Here is a 17,185-nt window from a genome sequence, read left to right on the forward strand (position 1 = left end):
GGAAGGCTGCTATGAGGTATCCACACAGCTTCTTTTCTCCAGGCTGAACAGCCCCAGTTTTCTCAGCCTGTTCTCATACAGGAGGTGCTCCAGCAACTCTAAAAAAGCACTGTTAATAAAAAGTACTACAGCTCAAGCAGTTGCCTCTGACAAGGGACCTTGAGCAAAGAAATCCATGGGCAGTTATCCCCTTACAATCTAAATTCCTACCCTTCATGCAACAGAACAGGCCAGTATTATTATTAGGGCCTGAGATCTTTCCATTCTACATTGGGTCTTCTCATTGTCTCTAGGGCCATTTTTCTTATCTCTAGGCTTGCAGCTTCTGTTAATGAAGGCAGCTTCTTTATCTGGTGGCTAGAACTGGCTCTGGGGCCTTCTTTTACTTAACTAGCTAAAAGTTCAACATATCTAGGTGAAAGTTCACAGTTTGCAGCTTAAGGCTTCAGCAAATTTAACTACTTACGCTAAGCAAGTTATGCTAAATGAGTTCTATATGTAGTATAGCAAATCCTACAGTGTATGGATTATGTTAGGAAAGCAATGGATGTATTAAAAAATTAAAAAATAGAGGTGCTGATAAGAGTATATATTATGTAGGGACCCAGAACTTAGATGATTCAGTTAGGGTATTACCAACCCAGCACTGCTGCTTCATCTGCTTAAGTGAATTTGAACCCGCATTTCCTCTCTCCATGCAGTTTCCAACACTGTGGTCTGAAATTCTGGTCTAGTTCAGAAGAAAATGATTATTCAAGTCTCTCCTGGGGTTGCTTTTCCACATTTTATAAATTTTACCTGGAATAGGCATTGAAAGTGATGTCCTCCATCTTTCAGATAAATCTTGTAACCACTGGGTTGTAGAGTAATTTTCACTCTTTGCCTCGATGAATATTTAAGAATGTCAAACACATTACGAGGTAAGATAAGGAAGACTAGTATCTGATTCATGAAAGGAGTGACTCAGGCTGTGCTATGTGGTTGGAAGAGTGCATGCACACATCTGTCAGAAGACCAGATGACAGCTTGAATAGGAACCTATAAAGTTTGAATTTGTGATAACGTGAGCAAGTAACCAAAAAAGCATAGATAATTAATTCTGCAGGGGCCAGTTTACTTTCCAGGCAAAAATGCATGAAGAAACCACTGGATTAATTTATATCCTAGTGATAGATATAGCCCAGCAGAGCCTCCCTGATGAAGTAGCACCCTGTTTCTGTTCTCTGCTCTCTTAAGGTTCCTGTCTTGCATACACTAATCCTTTTGCTTCTTTCTTGATCAACAACTGTACTTCTAGCAACAAATTCTAACCTCTGGCAGTTCTGAACTCAGCAAAGCCTTCTGGCAGTAAAGGATAACTCTTTGTTGACTGTTGAAAAGCATTTTGCCTTCTTATGCTTCCTTTCTGATAGAATTTAGCTGACCAACTGCTAGCATGGAGGCAGCCATTGAAACAAACTCATGTTTAAGATTCATGTGCTCCTTTGAATTGTTTGAGTAGCTGATCTATTTGGTTGCTGAGATTTCATCCTAAATTTGGTATAAATCCACACATACCAAAGTAGTCTTTTATGCTTTTGTCCTTTATCATATCAGTCTGCAATCTCACCCAAAAGTTTAAGCTGTAGTAGCTGGTTCATTTACACCTAGTTTTGAATCAAGAACCTGCACCATCTGCTTTATAAATTATTCCAGTTAGTCGCTAATTTTTCTTGCTATTAATGGATGAAAAATCTGAGATGAGGAAAAAAAATGAACTTATTTAGGTGTTGCTTAAAAGGTAATTCATTCTGAAGGCTTGAAAATATTTACTTAGGAACAAGTTTAACACCCTACAGGTTTTCTCTAATTCATCACTCAAAATCAGAAACTCACTTTCTCACAGTGCTCCAGTCTCACTGGATGACTCTGTCCTCCATCCCATATCCACAAGCTGCATCTTAATCTTACTAAAGTCTAAATCTTTTAAGGTTTCTGTCATTAATGATAATATCTAACATGGCAGGTTTCAATAGATGTAACTCCTGCCTCTCATTGACTTGATTTTGCAATAAAGTCGCTGAGCTTTCCCTGATCAGCCTCATGTCTGCACTAATGTGAATATGAATTATATGCAGAAAATTGAGAAGCATATGTCGACAGAGAAGTGCTGGCCAAAGAGGTCTTTGTGGAAGGTGCTGTATGTATTTGGAGTGCGAAAGAGCAGCAAAGAAAATGCATCCAGTGCACAAGACATCTGAAAACCCATAAAAAAATAATTTGTGGAAGGGGAAAGAAATTTTCTGGGAAAGTAATAGTTTCTTATTTATGCCCTTACTTGTTCATCAGCAGTGAACTTCTTCTGCTCTCCAGGCAGGGATTGCTACTTAAATGACTCCTCCTGCTGCTCTGACTTGTTTACATCATCCTAGACAGCGTATGGCCATGAAATTAATTCAGTTGGACACCGAGCCAAGCTGTTCCAGTAGGAATTCAGGACACATTCTAATTTGTCATTTTCTTTGGATCGCAGCCTCTGGCTGCGCAATGAAATATAATCAACGTCTGTTGAAGGGTGAAACACAAGGAAGCAACTCTCTGCTTAACAGCTTCACATTTAAAGCCCAGGCTGAATGAGTTGGGAGATTTTTTAAAGGAAAAAGTTGAAAAAGCCATAACTCCAGTCCACGTTTTGATCTTTTTGTAGCAGATCTGCATGCTTGCAGAAAATAACAGTAAAGCATGGTTCTCGCCTCCATGTCAGGTTCCAGGTTCAGATTTGGCCCTACTAAAAAGCCACAGATGTAAGATTTGTTTCCATTTCCTCTGTGAAGTCAGTTGTGATTCAGGCTCCTAGAAAATTAAGTTTTGCTGGTCTAGATGCTGCAGTTGGGATGTGTCTTCTCAGGGTATACTAAGGAGCACGTGCATGTGTCACTGACAGTGAATTGCTTTTTGAGGTGTGTGAGTGAAAGCTAAGCTCTGCAAGCAGGTATTTAATTGATCTGCAAACTCAGCCAGTGAGTTCTGCAGATATTTAAATTTTCTGAATTATCTGGAGTTTGAACACTGTTGCCTCAGTGTCTTAACAGCAATAAAGTTGTATATATAAATCTTCTATATAGATAGAAGATTTCATAGGAAAGATTTCTTAATCACAGGAAAACCTGAATTCAGGACCATCTTCTTCTCACAGAGAAGCTAGTGAAATTGCCAATATCATCTGATGGGCAAATTCTCTTGGTTTAGGAGTTTGTAGTCTATCCTACATTTCGTAAATGAAGACATTTTAACTCTAAATTTAACAACTGGTTGAAAGAAAAAACTGATTTCCTGGCTATGGAGTTTCATAATGTGTTCACATATGAAATTTATTTTTAATCTTACAATTTTAAATATATTCCTTGTATCATTTCCTTTTCTTTAAAAACAAAACAACAACAACAAAAAAAAAAAAAACAAAAAACAAAAAAACCCACACAAAAAGACCAAAGATAGATTTAGGAGAAGTTCAGGGGAGCAGGGAAGGAAAAAAACAAATATGGAGTAAAGGCTAAACTGGTTTTAGTACAGAGTTGAGTACACAGTGGTGTAAAAGCAGTGAGAAGTCAAGAATATCATCATCATGTTTGTTGCTACATCTGTTCTCCACAGGAGTTTTTCTAGTTTATTGGAAGAGGGACCAACTCCACTGAGCAAGCGTGTTCAGGGGCTTTGTATTGCCAGCCCCAAGGACTGGTTAGTCTGTATAGCAGGGTATATAATGACTGGTCACTTTGCTTTACTTCCGTCCTGGTATCTCTAGTGCCTAATGTTAACTATGTTAAAAGGGACATCTTTTTCACCCAGGCTAGCTTTGTGCTCTACTTCTTTTCCCATAAAACCCAGTTTGTTCCCTTTTATTAGCTGGCAGAGTTCTCAGCTGCACCCTGGGTGCAAAATATGTAGTAAGGATCATCAGTGATTCACTAGAAGTGAAAATCATGTTATAGTGGTAGTGATTTTACATGGCATTTTACAGTGTATTTAATAAGTACAGAATCTGGCCTCATGTTGAAGAAGAGAAATGCGAAGTTGGAACTAGACAACAGAAGGTATTAGGGAAGAGGCAGTGCGGGTTTATTGAGATTGATGGGAAAAAGTATTTTATGAGCTTTGAAGGAAGTGAGTGATTCATGGCCAGCAGATGATGTCCACATATGTCAATATAAGTGTATGGTGCAGGGCAAAGGGAACAGTACTTTACACCTTTCGTAAGAAGAATTTGCAATGTAGGTAGATAAGGAGATGGAAGGCATAAAGTTACCTTCTACTTTGAATGAGATGACTGTTACTTTAAAACCGATTAATTTAAAGGCAAAAAAGCTAGTGTATCTTTATTGTTTCGAGCTGGAAACTTGCCTAAAATCTTGAGCCAGTGACAGAATGAGTGGGCTTCAAAGCCTGAAAATATAGCTTAAAATAAAGTATCCTTTTTTTTCATGCATTTATCTTACCAAACAGATCCTCAGGTGCAAAAACTGAGGCACAAAAGGATTCAGTGCTTTACCTGAGATTGCATCAACGCTCTCAGAGAGAAGAGATCACATTGCTGGGCTGGGCTGACTCAAGACCTAGTCTGTAAAGAAGGGCAATCATGTTAGGAACTTACCCCTTTCTCAGGTTTCCTTCTGTGAGGCTGGAGAAGCAGTGGTTAAGAAATCATCTCCAAGATGTAACCTTGAGTCGGTTCATACCTGTGGAGCTGTAGAGGCCAGGTACATAGGAGATACTACAGTGTACACTGAGATGTCCTCTCACTTGGGCTTGTCGAAGTGTGGGGGGAGTCAGTCACAGTCTGGGGGCTGTTTCCCTTGCCACCACCTTCTTCATGGTCAGGCATGGGCATGATTCCACATGAAAGGACTGAGTAGCTGTGGAGGTGCCCACATGCCCTGGGCAAACTGAGTCAGAATAGTCACTGCAGCTTCTCTGTGTGCTCAGGAGTCTTCTCCTTGGCTCACCTGCGTTGTTCTAGTGCGTGTGTCTGTCTCTCTGTTCCACTTGCAGAAAAGCTTCCCTCCGGCTTTTACTGTTCATTTGAAGAAGGGGATTGTGGCTGGATGCAAGGCTCCTCTGTGTCCCATCCTTCTCCGTGGCGGATTGGAAGCCCAGAGCACAACCGTTTTCCTTCAGTACAAAAGCCACCTTTCTACTGTAAGTGCTTTGAGCAAGAGACTATCCTGCTCACTTCCTTTATTGAGAGTACAGAATGCTACCTCAGGTCTCCACAACTGACACTAGATATGAATCTTGACCCCTCCTAAGAAACTTCACACCAAGTGTTCATCTGCATGATCTTCCTCCATCCTGATCTGCTTTTTTTTCATTCTAGTTTTCTCATTTACTTCCTCTGTTTCTTTGTACTGCTCCTTTTTACCCTCTCACATCCTAATTTTCTTTCTCTTTGCTCCATGGTCCACTGAATTCCACTTCTGTGTATGAATACTGTATACTAGTTGCCCTACCCAATCCCAGTAGTTCATTTCTAATCCTTCTTGTACAAACCATTGAAGGTTTATAACTTCAGGCACTGAACTATTTCTGGGTGAGTTTTGGCAAATGGGCTACCTGCCAGGATAAGCTTTTTCCCACTGCAGTAGTATAAATCATTGAAGGCATTTACTGCTGTGGCACAGAAGCATCTAAAGGGATACAATAGTAACAGTAATGGTGTATAATCCCAACATTACTTTAGCAAGTTAGATCCAGAGTTAAACATGAAGAACAAGATTCTCTGCTGTTGTGGGAGCTGGTATAGGCTACAGTGCAGTTAATCTGATCTAGGCCATCTGGTGGTTTACTCCACAGTATTACAGACCACAAAGTGATGGGAGCATAGGCAAACACAAAGGCAAAGAGACACAAAGAGGATAATCTGGGGAGCTGGCAAGTGCTGCTCATTTATGATTCGTCTATGCTGTAGAAGCAATTTCAATGAAAGCCCAAATGGGCTCTAAGTAGTGCTACCCTCATAAGCGTGAGTGCAGAGCTGCAGCAGTGCTGCAGCTCATGTAAAGCTGCCAAGGAAAAACCCTAGTGTTACTACTGCCTTTGTTTCTCTTTTACAACAAACGATTAAAGAAGGAAAGAGGCTCCTTTAATGCAGCTGCATTAATGCTACTCTGGTGTTGTTTTGCCATAGCTGTATTTTGTTTTGGTTTTGGCAAGTATTCTCTTCCAGGTTACCTTTCATTCATAAAATAAACATTTTGTTATTCAGTCTTGCAAGGAGGATGAACCTGAAGTCATGAAGCAACAGAAGATAGCTTTAGGGGGAAAGTAAACATGTTTCCTGAGTATATTTGTTGGGTAGGTGAAGCAGCATCCCTAACATATTGAAAAAGTCTCTGCTCTCTGGCATTTTGCTGTAGTGGGAGCCAGGTAACATGGGTTCTTGAGAGGTTTCACAAAGCCTGAAACCAAGAGGTCAGTGCTGCAGTTTGACCTTCTTCCTGTTCTTTTATCCAGGTTGTGCACTCCTCCTTAACACCAGCAGAGCACCAGCAGTAGCAAACACTGTCATGACCAGCAGTGCATTTCCAGCTCCTTTGAGGAACTCCCCCTGTGAGGCAAGTTGTGATATTTCCTTTTCTTTTGCAATTCACATATCTTTTGTGTGTGTTTGACTCTGGTTTTCAAATATAGGCACTAGGTCAGTAGCACAGCCGCTGCTTTCCGATGGATTGTCTATAATATAAGCTTATTTAATGTCCTTGTGTGCAGGGGAAAGATATGATTATCTGCTCAAAATGCCACAAAAATGTGCTCTGAAGAGCTTAGCATATCTTGTTCTTATTGTATGGCCTCACATGATGTATTGCAATCTTCATAATTAGGTGAATAGGCCGTAAGGGTAGGGCAGCCAGTGTTAAATAAACACAAAGATGTTGGCTACATCAATAAGCATTGTATTTGCAAGATCTAAGAAAGAATAGGCTTCAGGACTGCCCCTGAGCTGCTCAGGAAATATGGTGCATGATTTCTCTAGCACAGCTGGGATTTTTGCTGGCAGGTCCTCATCATGCTGTACTTCAAACCTACCATTCCTCAGGTAGGCCTTGTTCAGAGGAGTGCTGAAGTTAGCAGCAACAGAGATAAATTCATGTAGAATGGAATCAGGTTCCTAGAAAAGCTATTGACAATCATAAAACACCAATTGAAGCACGTACATTGTGGCTTGCCAGGCAACCCTGCACATGATTGTCATTGCTGAATCAGTTGTACTTAACCCTTAAACCTCAGCTTACAGAAAGATGACCTGTCTGCATCTTTTTACTCCAGGCTACAGCTTCACAGATTATATTATCACTGATAGGATTTATTTGTGGCTTATGACTTTGAGCCATGGCTGGTGACTTTGAGCATTTCACATCTTGAATGGTCAGCCTGAAATGTCACATATGCTCTTGAATCCTGGAGCCAAAGGGATTTGGGAAAATCAATCCTAACAGAGCAGTTTGTTTTTTGCTGGTTGAGTACTGAACAGACAAAAGAATCGGATTCTCTCTATTCCAGTGACCTTAAAATCCAGAAAGGACGAGAACAGATGTGTTAGAAAATCCTTTGGAATGAGAGTATGTAAAGATGATGTTTCTTTGGCTTAAAATTTGGTTTGATTCACCTCTGATGTATATCTGGGTTCATATAGCAAAGCACATCTGGTTTTGCTCTCTTGATATATCCGTGTTCTTGTTCTCTAGGAAATGCATTCTACCTTGTTTTTCTTCCCTTCTGTGACAAAGGTATATGCAGGTTCTGAATATTTTAAGACCTTGTTCTGCCACAGACCAGCAAGAGCAAGTGTTTTTCATAATCCACCTGCCACAGGAATCAGTGAATGATTCCCCAGTATGTGTATATTTTTTTTCTTGTGTATACAACAGTGCAAATAATTAAACTTGCCGTCGGGGGAGAAGCTGCCATGTATTTCATCTGCTCACATGCCATCCCACCTCCGTCACTCCCCTTGGCACTTAAAAGGCATCCGGACGCATCCAGCATTGCAGCTGTCGGTAATAAAGAGTGAAGGAGTTTGGCAAGGGTTTTGTCTCTTGTCTTTTCATATAGTGTAAAAGCTTCTCTTCTCAGTGAGCCCCTTGTGGCTTCAAATTCTATTTTACTGGAACAATCTGTCTGTGAGCAGAATAATTTAATTCCACTTTTCAGCACAACAAGAGGAGAAAGGAAATATTCCCCCCTACGCACTTATTCCTTCAGTAGGTGCCAACAAACTTCCTTACATTGAAATTACAGTCAGAAAAGAGGTTGTGAAAATACCATAATGCTGTTCTCTATTTATTCATCCTCAATCATTTCCTGACTGAACTGGCTCAAGTTCAGGCACTAAAAAATGAGTTTTCTTCTACCTGTTGCTGCTGACAGCTCCACCTGGCGTGTCACAACCAGAACAGATTCTCTGGCACCTGAAATCTCACTGACAAAACTCATGATTCATGTGGCAAAGGGATCTCAGCAAGTGTGTGCAAATTGGACACATTTATTTTTCTGTAGTCAGAGCAAGCCATTAACCTGCCCTCCCTCTTGTATTTGATCAAGCTCACATGATTCTTTGTATACTTGCTTGCTCTCCTTGTGTTTTCACTTACATAGTGGCTTTCCGAGTTGGTTCCAGTACCCCAGAGAGATTTAGATTGACATCTTGCACCGATATGTATTATGATAGAGGCTGTCCTTAAGCCTGTTGGTAGACATCCTTCCTCTTCCTTGTATGCCATGTCTGCCCCAATATCAAGATGCCCAGCTCAGCTGAACTCCGCACCCGAGTTCAGCTGCTCTGTGCACAGGGCTATCACAGGACTGTCACAGGCCATACACTGCAAGCCCTGAGAGTGACAAGCAGGCTAGCAGATGTCCCCAGTTTGTTCATCTTGACTCTCCTCTCTTATTTCGCTGCTACGCTGAAGCTCTGGGGCACTACTAGACCCACTGTTTACTGAAGCTACTGTTTATTCCCTTTTTTCTTAATGCACTTTTATCCAGTCATATTTGACAATTACACCTACCATAGCAAATGCTGATGCCCTGCCTTTTAGCCTGAGGTGTTCATAGGAATTAATCACTCCAACCTGAGCGTCAGGAGCTGCAGTGCTGTTTACCAGGCTGGAGGATACTGGTTTTTGGACAGAATGTCCATGAAACCAGGACTCAAACGCTGATAAGGTAGCAGTCAAGCAGTTCACAGTGGGTGCCAGCCACAAACAGTTTGCTAATGCTTCAAGCTCGTTTTTTCTCCTTCAGCCTGGCTGTTTAATCTTCCACTGTGATTGACTGGCAAGAGACAACTGGACAGTCTGAGAAAATGACTGCTAGCACCCTGGCGACTTGTGGGGTATCCTGGCCAAACACCATCCCTGCTGACTTCTGGGCGGCTGTGTGCAGCAAGGCTGCTGTGGGCACTTGGACACTTCAGAGCCTGGATGATCTTTGGCATATGGGTTGCCACTGAGTGCAGGACACATGCAACTGTCCATCTTTGTTAGAGCTTGAGGTAGTCACCTGGAGCATGCTGGGCTGCCTTCCAGGCCATGTTCCCCTCATGTTTCCCATGCCCTGCAGGAGGCTTCTCATTAACTGAGAAAGGGAAAAATCAGCCTGACATACTCTGTGATGTCCCACATGCATCAAAAGATGAGAAGAGGGTAAAAATGCATGCAGGAGATACCGTAACAAGCACAGCCTGTTCTCTACACATTTGGGATTGGCCTTGCGCTTTGTGTAGAGCTTTGTATTGCATTTTGCTCCTGTTTGTTTTGAGCAGCTTTGTATTTTCATTTTCTTTGTTCTTCAGTGCTTTTGGTGGGTCACAGTGGTTAGTTTGTGATGCTGCCCTTTGTTCTTGGTTCAGTTAGTTTTTCTTTTTGTTGTTTTATTAAATCTTGGCTGAAGTATTCTGGCTTCAAAGAATCTCTTCTGTTTGCAGTCCAGACAGTCTTTGTTACCTTTTTCATGTTGCACATTCAGTAGAGTCTTTTGCCTTCTGACCCCATTAACTCTGTGTTTAAAACCCAATTTGTATGAAAGAGGGAAAATGTGGCACTTTCAGTAAATCTTGAGGGAAAGCAGGAAGTTGTACACTGAGTCTATGAAGAGATGCTCCATTACCCTGAAGTAGCCAGAAAAGGGGGATGTAATAAAAAGCTCAGGAAATGCTTCAGGAACTGAACTGAATCACAGTAATCAAGAGCAAAAATCTTTAAACCTGTATGTAAAAGTTCACTGGAAACAAAGCAAGTGTAATTGAGCATAGGAATGCACATAAAGTGTGAAGAATTAATCCAAATAGTGGCCTGATTTAAAGGCAGAATTTATAGAGCTTGGACAGTAAAGCACGGCATTATTCACCCCTTCTCTTCACACTCAGAATCAGTTGGCCTACACAAGGCCAACAGGGCAGAAGATCATGGGGTGGTTAGACATGTCCTCATTTTGAAGAAGAAATTCATATGCATATCATTAGTAGCTGTGCTGCTGTTTGGGAATCTGGGAAATCACATTGCCGTTAAAGTCCAAGTGCTGTCATCTCAGACACCACCTATGCAAAACTAAATTTCTCTGCTGCAGTTGAGAGCCCCTGAGTGTGCCCAGTTTCCAGACTAGAATGGGCACCTACTTCTCAGTTCTTTGCAAAGATGTCAAAAAGGCTGACACAAGTGTTGCAGATGGGCAGGGAGCGCTTGCTTTCATGTGGAAACTGGAGACTCAGTTCCGGTCCCCCCTGTCTGGATAACAAGGCTATCCTGTCTCAGTTCCAGCACTGTTGCTTTAAAGTGCAGAGTGCATGGACTTGCTTTTCATTCTGTTTTTCAGTGATGCTCCCTGCTGTCTGCATCCTCAGGCTTTAAGGGATGCTGTGGTGCCTGTAGGTCATAAGAGTCATACTTGTGTCTCCCCAAAAATGTTCGGGTTTGTGTCATAAAAAGGTGTAAGATTAGGTCCAGGACTATTGTGAGTTTTTGGTACCATGTGTACCTCTTGGGCAGCAGTAGTTGTATATGTCCTGTGAGATTTTGATTTGTGGTGGATTATGACTGACTTCTGTCTGGAAGTCACTGCAGAAAGAGCAGTCTGGACACTGGTTTTCAGAAAGGCTGTGGTTTGCTCAGCTCAAGAGAATCTGTGATAGACCTTCATGCCGTATCTGAGGAGTAAAAGCCATGCAAGCAATTTTTGTGTAGGCTATAATAGAGGAGAATGACAACAGGGCAGTGTTGCCTGGATGGTAGGGAATTTGGAATTAGCCTTAAATGTTATCACATCTCTACAGAAGAATATGACTGCAAGAGGGACTACATTGTGATTGGGAACCAGATTATTTCAATTTTATGTGAGATTCTGGGTTAAACATTTTAAAAGGGTATGGTTGTGCTGAAAACCAGTGAGAACAGATCTCTGTGAAAGTAACAGGGCTCTGTGCTATGGCCATGTTTAAAATAATGAAAATCTTTTTCTGATGCTGTTTTGACATTTCAACTGGCTATTCCTGAAAGGCCCCATTATGTTATATAAGTAAGCACTGAACTGAGTCTGGCTTCTTTTAGGCCTGAAATTACTTTCTGAATGTAAACACACTCTCTAGAAAATAAGTATGTTGATGTAAAACAGCATAGTTGAAGCTTGCCCTCTCTTTCCGGTTTATAGATGTAAAGATGTTTTCATCCTCTGTTTATTAATTCTCTCCTCTCTTCTATGGAAGGGTGTTGTGTTATTTTAATGCATATAAATCAATAATATAAATCATTCCTTGAGTGCATTCTGGGCTCCACGCTGACACCTGCAGAGCATATCTCTCTCCTCTATTCCTTCAGTTTTAAATAACTTAGAAAGGTACACGGTAATAACATTGACTCAGAACATTTCTGAGTATGAAAAATGCAACATAGATATGCCTCTAGCACAACCTTTCATGTGCTGTATTTTGCAGAATGTTGTTAGCATCCTGTTTTATTTTTAAGTGTTGTTTTTTAAATCTGTAGTTTATTCACTGTTATCAGGCTTTTATCTTGTTTCCTTTGCCACTTGGCTTCTGTGTCATTGGATTAGAGGATCTATAATAGCTGAAATTTCTGGAAGGCCTGGTCACTCCACAGTATCCTGGCAGCAAAATTAGGAACTCTTTCTCTTTCTCTTTTGTTGTTGTCTTTATTTTCATGGTTGGTTGTTTCCTGAAATGAAGGCGCTTTTATTAGGTTCTTGATTTTATAGAAGTAAGAAATAAAGTGAGAATAAATAGCATGAGAATCTGTTTGTGTAAAACACAAGCTTCTCTTGCCTGCCTGGGTATTTTAAAGCTCTGTGATCAGATGAGTTAATTATCATTTTAGCATTTATATGAGGTTCTTGCTTGTACATCCGAGTCCTGAGCAAAAGCAGAAGTGTCAGCAGACTCCAAATGTACTGAAGTCCCAGCAGCCACTTCAGGCTAAACAAGCCCACCTCTCCCAGAAGGCTGAGAGAGCTGGGCTTGTTCAGCCTGGAGAAGGTTCAAGGGAGATCTTACAATAGTCTTCAGTACCTAAAAGGGGCTACAAGAAATGTGGAGAGGGGCTTTTGACAAGGGCATGTAGGGACAGGACAAGGGGGGATGGCTTTAACCTGACAGAGGGGAGATTTAGAATAGATATTAGAAGTAAATTCTTCCCTGTGAGGGTGGTGAGGCGCTGGCACAGGTTGCCCAGAGAAGCTGTGGCTGCCCCATCCCTGGCAGTGTTCAAGGCCAGGTTGGGCAGGGCTTGAAGCAACCTGGTCTAGTGGAAGGTGTCCCTGCCTATGGCAGGGGGTTGGAACTGGGCAAGCTTTAAGGTCCCTTCCACCTCTAACCATTCTATGCTTCTGTTTCTGCAAGAGAGACTGATCCTGCACAGTAGGTGAACTAGCCAAAGACCAGGTACAAGACCTTTTGTTCATCTTTCTTATGAATAAGAGTCCAAGTCTAAATTGCTGAGCAGGTTTAGTAGATGTCTTTTTGTATACTGTTTTGTGAAACCGTTCCTCATTTCTAGTAAGAAAAACAATATTGCCAATGTGATAAACTTCATGCTTCAAATGTTGTTCATGTACAAAACTTAGAGACTTGGCAAAGGTTTCTGCAGCTGTTGTCTAATTCTGTGTAAACCGTATTCCAGCCTGTGGCTTCAGTTTATGTGCTATCATGAGGTGTTTTCCAAGCTTCTTTAATGCTTGACTCACATTTACCAGATCAGTGCATTCCCATCTGAAAACAGCTTCCACTGTTCCCTGCCCAGAAATTTCTGGACAGGGAATTCCAAGACCCAAGACAACAATTATGTTTTTTCAGAAAAATAAATGTCTATTTCAATAATACACACTTCTGGGTCAGGAAAACTTTGAGCAATTCCTTTGAGCGAGTATTATAGGTGGGAAGCAATGATTTTGGGCAGGAATGCCAAATAATATGCTCTCTCACAAGATGTAAGCCTGTGCTGCAGTGTTGGGCGTGAGCAGCAAGATAGTCACCAGCAGGCTCCAACTTCTCCAGTTCCTTGGGAGCCGATGCCTGTTGGCTCTTCTCCATAAAAATATCTTACTCCAAGCTCTGGAGTATTTTCATCGTTCCCCCTTTCTTTAGGTACTTCTGCTGAGAATGGACAACCAGTGTTTCCTGCCAGTTAGGACCATAATGTTAATAGTCAGGGGCATTGCCACTTAGAAAAGAAGGAAAAAGAAACAGCAGCTCTCTGGAGCACCACTGAAGAATGTTGATATTTATGTGTGTCACTGGTCCTCAGTCAAACATCTAGACACTAGCTCATACTGGAATGCATCTAGTCATTAAATTAGATTCACAGGTGTAAGCCAGAAGTTTCTTGGTATTTTATTTCTTTTTTATATAGGGACAAAAAAACCCAAGTCTCAGTTATCAGGTGGTCTTGGAATTATGCATTTTGTGCTCGAAAATCTACCATCCTTGTTTATCTTCACCTCTGTTAAACTGCCAAATCCTGTTTATACTTGTAAAGATTAGGTTTTCGTTCTTTTTGGATTGAGTCTCCTGTTTGTTAGTCCAGAAATTCCAAAAACTCAGTGGCTAAGGAGAAACTCGGAGGCTAAGGTGGTGTTTGCAGTACAGTGCATGTGGACATCTGACCCGAGGTTTGCCTCAATATGCTGTGTATTTACCACGGGCAATCTCTCCTTTTAATTTTCCCCAAATCAGATTAGAGTGTTTCACTTACTGAGTCAGTGCATCTAAACAGCTAATTACCAGCTCTGGTGGGTTCTAAAGCCAGAAAGCAAGGTGCTGTTGAGCCAGTGCCTACCTCCAGTGCTTAATTAATTTCTCAGTAATGTTTCTAGCTTCTGAATATTTTGCTGCTGATTTAACAGAGAGAGATGTTTGATACATAATGTTAGGGGTATGCCACCAACAGCCCACATTCAGATTTTTCCAAATGTGCCACTGCACTGCTTAAAGGAGGCATCGTGTGTGTAGTACCATCTGCCATCATTGATGCTGTATTGTGTAGAATGAATGCCAGCCCCATTCAGATGTCTCTACTATGGTATCCAGCCCATCATCTGCTGTGGTTCACTTCAGCAGGTGTGAAAAGGCCTGAACTGCCCTGCTGTGAAGCTTAGAAACCCTGGAAATCACAGCCAAAAATGCCCATTTGGACACAGTGCCAGTCGATTCACTCAGAGCCAGTTCATTAGAGTATGCATATTGCACTTTGCCAATGAGCTGATCTCCACATCTAATGCCAGCTACTTTTTTCCTTTGAACAGCTGACATGTGTGCGAAGGCATCCATTACAATTTATCAATTGCTTCAGCTTTTGCTCTGGTGTTACGTTAATAACTGTCAAAGCCTTACTCTTTTCTCACTTCTGACCGTGTAGATGTTGCCTCTTGCAGTCTGGCACTTTTCCAGAAGAGAAGAGGTCTGAAAGCTCCTGTGTGGTAGGAGCTTCAGGGCTTTACCTCTCAAATTTTGAACAGTCAGAAGGGCACAGTGAAGTTGGTCCAACTTACCTGTATTAGAAATTTCACTTAGTGTGTTACAGTAGAGTTGGCATTAGGGTCCTAAAAGTGCTTCATATGTAGACTCTGAGTAAGAAGAGTTGCTTTCCCTGCCATAGAGTGCTTTCAATGTCCGCTGTTACTGCAAAGTTATTTAAAAATCTCAACAAACTTTGGTCCTGATCAGTTTTCTCAAGAGAAATTACTTAAGTGGGTTTGAAAGGTGTTGCAGTACTGTTTAGGGGAGAGCAATATTCACTGTGATTTCAATAGCCTCACTTCATAGGCACTTGAAATATAAAACACTCAACAAGTTCTTTCATCTTCATTGTTACCTGTCATTAAGACTGTGCATGCACTAAGAGTTACGAGTAGCTGTGTAGGTAGCAAGTTTGAAGGCATCAGCCTCCTACACCATAAACATTTGTCAGCAGCCTTTTCCACCAGTGTTGGTTCTGGTGAACTTGCAGGCATGAACTCAGCCCTCCTCAGCTGCTTCCCCAGCCATTGCTGTGTTGTATCTGAAGCAGTTCCTTGCAGTCCTGCTAGACTCTGCTTTTTCTTTCTGGTGTCTGTGAGGTGAAAATTCTCAGTTCATCCCATGGTTTCCAATGTCATTATAGAAATGGACATGGGACTCTGTAAGTGCTTTTCCAAAGATGAGAGTGAGCTGGTAGTCAGACCTGAGCAAGTGGCTTGTCACCGGAAGTGCTATGCTTTGGAAGGCCCCTATCATGGTTTGCTGAACCACTCAAAACCTTACCCATCAGTCTTGAATGTCTAGTCATAATGTAACAAAACAGATTAATGGACCCATACTTGCATATCAGTTTGTACATCTTATCAATGCTCGTGTCATACACACTAGGAGTGCAACAGGCCCAGGAATTACTCCAGACAAGTGCAGTGAGTTTTGGACTGGAGAGAGAGAACCACCACATCTAGATTTTTCAGTCTCTATGATAGTTTTGCGGTGTAGTCAAAGTCACTGCTGTTTTTGTAGCTTTGGAGACAGAGGGGTGAACTACATTTTTTATGTACAGTCAGTAGTGATGATTATTACAATGGATATCTGGGATGTTGTAAGCATCAGCTAGGAATAATAGCAATGCTTCTGTCCTCTTGATGCCTAAATCTGTCTTGACTGCCAGGACACTTACACCATGAGATAGGAACAGCAAACAAAATCTAGAGAACTAGAGAAATGGATACAAATAGTCTGCGCTGTCAAAGCAAGAAAGTAAATACTGTTACCAGGCATTCCTGGGTGAAATATAAATTCAGTTCCTAGCCTCCTGACTGAAGAATTTGCTTTAAAGTGTTAAAAACCAGAGGACTGTTTTTTAACACGCATGTGTTGAATACTTTCTTGCATCCAAAACAAGTCAGTTTTAATGTACCTTTAACAAACGTGTCCCTTCAGGATTCTCACCTCTACTGTTTAACTGAGATGAGACCTAGCTCCTGCATGTAATATGTATGTGTATTTTACTTATGCTCATTATCAACAAAGAGCTGGGTCATCTTCCCAAGAAAATGAGAAGACTATGTTAATATAATATGGATTTTGACACTAGCCTGATGTCTAAAGGATTGTTTTTATTTTCATACAATGAGGGAGAGAAAGTCATAAAATGAGAAAACTACATGAAATAATTTCACATGCAGAGATAAATGTATAGAAATGGACTCAATTACATTAAATGTAACAAAAATGTTAGGGAAACCAGCTCCCTCAGGTATTTTAATTGATAAAAAAATACTAATTATTACTGAACTTTAATTGGAAAGGCTGTAGAAACTTGGACAGAGGTAAGGAAAAGATGATTTTTGAAAAGAGTATCTGGGGAATGAGGATGTGATTATTAATAGTACCTGCTTATTGCAGCTATTATTCCTTGTGGTTTTGCTGCTGCCAGAATATAAATGTTTATTGCTGATAAATTTGTTAGTCTTAACTTGAAACTCTTAGGTGGCATCTTAGGGGGAGTGTGATCTTCATAGTGCACATGATAGAAGTATCCTTTTAAAGCTTATCCTTTTAAAATTACAGACACATATATGAAAGATGTTTTGGACTCAACTTTACCAAAGAAGAAAGGCCAGTAGCTCCAATATGAAATAGTATATACTAATTATTACAGGCTTCCACATCTGTGGAGCTTTC

At 41.1% G+C, this 17,185-nt stretch overlaps 1 protein-coding gene across 3 annotated transcripts in view; it reads left to right on the plus strand.

Annotated features, from left to right (window-relative positions):
• The window catches only part of ALK (ALK receptor tyrosine kinase), a 314,119-nt gene that overhangs the window by 235,387 nt on the left and 61,547 nt on the right, over positions 1–17,185 (plus strand). The window contains exons 7-8 of one of the 3 annotated variants that reach the window (XM_061350549.1): positions 5,029–5,158; positions 6,488–6,590. In XM_061350549.1, coding sequence (XP_061206533.1) covers positions 5,029–5,158; positions 6,488–6,590 — 233 coding nt within the window. Of the gene's footprint in view, positions 1–5,028; positions 5,159–6,233; positions 6,591–17,185 lie in introns of those variants that run through there. The other 2 variants (XM_061350546.1, XM_061350547.1) reach the window with 2 other exon arrangements.

The sequence above is a fragment of the Neopsephotus bourkii genome, unplaced genomic scaffold (assembly GCF_033783945.1).
Source record: "Neopsephotus bourkii isolate Nb327-2 ecotype Australia unplaced genomic scaffold, CSIRO-AGI_Nbou_v1 NB_518, whole genome shotgun sequence".
Classification (NCBI taxonomy): domain Eukaryota; kingdom Metazoa; phylum Chordata; class Aves; order Psittaciformes; family Psittacidae; genus Neopsephotus; species Neopsephotus bourkii.